Source organism: Austrofundulus limnaeus, unplaced genomic scaffold, assembly GCF_001266775.1.
Source record: "Austrofundulus limnaeus strain Quisiro unplaced genomic scaffold, Austrofundulus_limnaeus-1.0 Scaffold168, whole genome shotgun sequence".
NCBI classification, from domain to species: Eukaryota; Metazoa; Chordata; class Actinopteri; order Cyprinodontiformes; family Rivulidae; genus Austrofundulus; species Austrofundulus limnaeus.
Window position 1 is genome coordinate 1052415 of NW_013952570.1, and position 3820 is coordinate 1056234.

General features: G+C 38.5%; 1 protein-coding gene across 1 annotated transcript in view; it reads right to left on the bottom strand.

Annotated features, from left to right (window-relative positions):
- The window catches only part of LOC106523885 (myosin-10), a gene marked incomplete in the record, with an annotated part of 84879 nt that overhangs the window by 31057 nt on the left and 50002 nt on the right, over positions 1–3820 (bottom strand). The window contains 4 exon segments of the mRNA XM_014017461.1: positions 300–395; positions 520–663; positions 2377–2475; positions 2804–2867. Of these exon segments, the coding sequence (XP_013872915.1) occupies positions 300–395; positions 520–663; positions 2377–2475; positions 2804–2867 (403 nt within the window).

The window sequence follows — 3820 nt, forward strand, 5'->3', positions numbered from 1 at the left end:
TTGGCGGGCCGGATTGAACTCACCCACAGGCCAGATGTGGCTTGTGGGCCACCAGTTGAATAGCCCTAATGTAAAACATTAGGCTCCATCATATTACACCTAAGGGTTTGTTTAACATTTACTGAGGACCAATCTGAAAATAGCAGTAAATGACTGCACCAACATTCAGTGAATCCTGGCTGTTCTCAGACTCCAAATGGGACAGGTGTTTTCTTTACCAGAATAATGTGAGAACTATGGTGAATTCTTTAAAGGGATGTGGTCTGAAGCAGCTAGATTAATGCATGTTGAGAACTTACCTGTGTTCTCAGGCATGGAGGCTTGATCAGTGTTCCTCTCTTTTTTGAARACAACATTGCCAAACTGCAGCACTGCAGAGACCACCTTTAACATGCCTGTAGAATTTAGAATAAAAATTAAACTTATTCACCTCGAAACGAATTAGGTGTCACAGGAGAATAAACTCGACTGGATTAATGGAAACAAAAGGAAGCGTGCACATCTGGAAACAGCACTCACAGACAATCTCATCATGGGAGAACCCCATGATGTGCATGGCCTCCATCGTCTCCTGGAAATTCTCCTTGTCTTGTTGACCCGGGATGGGAATGTTACCGTTTGACAAGAAGCGGTAGTTGTTAAAGCCTTCCAGAAGCAGGTCCGCTATAAAGAGAAGCAAGTGCTTTCAATATATTTTCTTTCTAAGAATTATTTAATAGATTTTCCTTCAACAAGTTCTTTGTTACACGTTTGAATTATTTCAGTATGTTTGTAAAGTGTTCTAGTATGATTATACTTATTTTGTCCAGATAATACAATTTTAACAACTTCAATGTAATTTTCACATTTTGATTGTTAAAAAATCTTAAGACATTGATTCTGCACAGGAGACAATAAGGAGCAAAACAGATATATGGGAATGTGTTTTATTTACAAAGTTCTTGCAAATAGAGAGGTGCACCTCAAAATGCAACGCTGATTAAACAGTGTTTACTCACCTTTTTATGTCATTTAAATGAGCATTTTTCATGCACTTAGAAGAAAAAAGCAAATGTAGATGCAAATGATGGGCAAATATGAAGGGGAAAAAACAAAACAGGCAGTAAATCAAGAGTTCAGTGAGACACTTTGTGTTTGTTTGACCAGTTTGTCAAGATCTGAAAATAAACGAAGTGATGGAGGACTCAGGTGACCCTGGTCAGAGTACATTCAGGCAGTTGCTTTGAAACAAAATATTTAACAAACAAAATAACATCAGTTTTTCTGTTTACTGGATCAAAATTAAATTTTGGATAACCAACAGATATTCGATTTCTGATTTTGTGCACAAAACAAAAATGGAAAAAATGGATAACTAGCGCTCATTTTTGTTTCATTTTAATTTATTTCACTGAGACAAGTTCTCTGTGCCCCGCATACGTCATGTAGAGAGCTGTTTGTGTGCACACGCATGCAAAACAGCATATAATTTATTTGATCATATTTACACACAAACTTTCATTCCTAACTTTGTTTTGTGTGTGTATGAAAAAACACACAAGAACAGAGAAAAGTCTGTCAWTGCATAATGTGTCAAAAACCACTTTAGACCTGGTGATGAGGTTATCACCGGTTACCATGGAGACCAGGGGTCTTACTGAGTGGATTTCTTATTGAAACAAAACGTACGGTCAATCAAGAAAACGGCGTACAAATAAATCCAGATGTATGAAACCGTGCGTACACTGGAATTCACTCACATTTCTTTTGTACATCCCGATCAATGTGGACCTGAGAGCACATGAGACTCCTCACCTGACACGCCTAGAGGCAAATTTTTTCTTGCGTGTGTGATGGACGTTGTGTGTGATCCCTGCGCGATCAGAAAAAGTGTCGCCAGTGGAACCAGAACCACAGAAACGTGCGTAGGCCAGCCTTGGAGTTGGCGTGGCGCTGTGCACATTTCCACATTCATTTCAGTCTTGATGCATCTGGAGCTTTGCGTGGAAAAGGGCATATGCAAGCTTTTTGTGCGTACGCATTATTTATACATGAGGCACCAGATGGTTCAAACAGAGATTACTTTCCAATTCTGCAAACTGACTATCRGCAGACTTTTCTCTCTTTTCACAGACCTTTAGGATGCACTCATTCCCATTAACATTTGGGGCTCAATAGTTCTGCAGCATTTTGAAATAATGTTCAGATGAGCTAAATCAAAAACAAACTGAACAGATTGTTTTGCACTGGTTTTAATCTAAACCAGTTCATAAGCTCGGCCCTTTGCCTTCAGCACATTATTACCCAAATGAAAGTGTGCTGGTATTGCTTTGATATTTTTTTTTTAATTCTTTCTGCCTGTCCTTTTTTTCCAGTAATATCCAGAAAGACACTCACTCCGAAGATGCTCTCCAGCTCCTGCCAGCAGGCGGTAGAAAATGTGAAAAGTCCTCTCATCTTTTGCCTGTCGAATGGCCCTCGACTTCTCCAGGAGATCTGACAGGAAAGGTTAAGGACTGGTAGGAAAAAACAACAAACATAGATTTTTTTTATTTTAMATATAAAAACCATAAAGAATGGCATCAAGTGCTTCAATGTTGTTTATGAAAAGTAGTCAGGCAAAATAAAATAGCAACTCTATTGTTAAAAAGCACACAGAGGATCAAATTTAAGATGTTAAAAACTTTATCACAACAAAGAAACATTTTATCAAGATATTTTTCAAGTTATTTTTCTCATGGGAAATGAGCCTCATTTAGCCATTCTTGGTTTTTACATCGATTCATGTTTCTGCTCTTCGTTTTGTTCTAATAAATGAGGATACATGTTTCAATGTTGGCCCCAACAATGTATCCTGTGACGTCAAAGTTGATTCTGATGAACTTCCCCTGCAGGAAATAACAGATAAGGTTCAGAATAATCAAAACAGAATAAGATACTGTGTTTGTACAAATGTGTGGGTACATGTGTTTGCAGCTCTAATTTCCTCTCGTCAGGCTCAGCTGCATTTTACATGCCAACTCGCGGTTTCTTGCACATGACAGCAGAGAAGGAATAAAATGCCTATATTAGGAAGTGCCAGGTTAACATGTCACAAAAGAATCTGAGGTATGTGTGTGGTTTCCTGACAGCACGTGTGTGAGAATGTGTGCGTACATCTGGCTGCTGGTATCTAACCCACCTGTGGTTGATGTGGACCGGAACACCCTTGTGTTTAATCCTGACCACATGTTTTACTTAGTCACACAGATACGCTAAGTGCTCAGAGCGAGGATTGCTGTGATTAGGTTAACACAAACCAGCACTTTGTGTGCGGCCTCAGTTTTACCAAAAATCCACCAACAAAATCTTTAAAAGTTTACAATTTTGGTTTTACAGAAGATATGTGACAAATTTCAGAATTTCCAGGCAGGGAGCTGAAACGTCCTGCTGGTTTCATGATTACGGGATGATGAGTTTTAATTTTAAAAGCTTCATCTAAACTTTGCACAAGAAGTAAGGAAATTAATGTTTGATAGACTAATTTTTTGTAGTAACAATGGGCCTCATGCAAGAACATGTTAGTATTCTTATCCTAAATTTCTCTTACTTTTGTTCATATGAACATGTCACGTCAGATTCAACAAACTCTTCTATCTTCAGGAAAAGTGCGTAAATGAGCTGTGTAACCTGATGAATGTGTATCAGGTGCACGTGCACGAGGAGATGTGATTAGCATACTTACCACCCTTAAAAACACCATATAACCTTTACACTATATGTTTCCTGGCCCACATACCAGGAAGTGTTCATTCATAAATGACATCCCAAAGTAAAAAGAAGAACTTTACGAGTTCAGAGA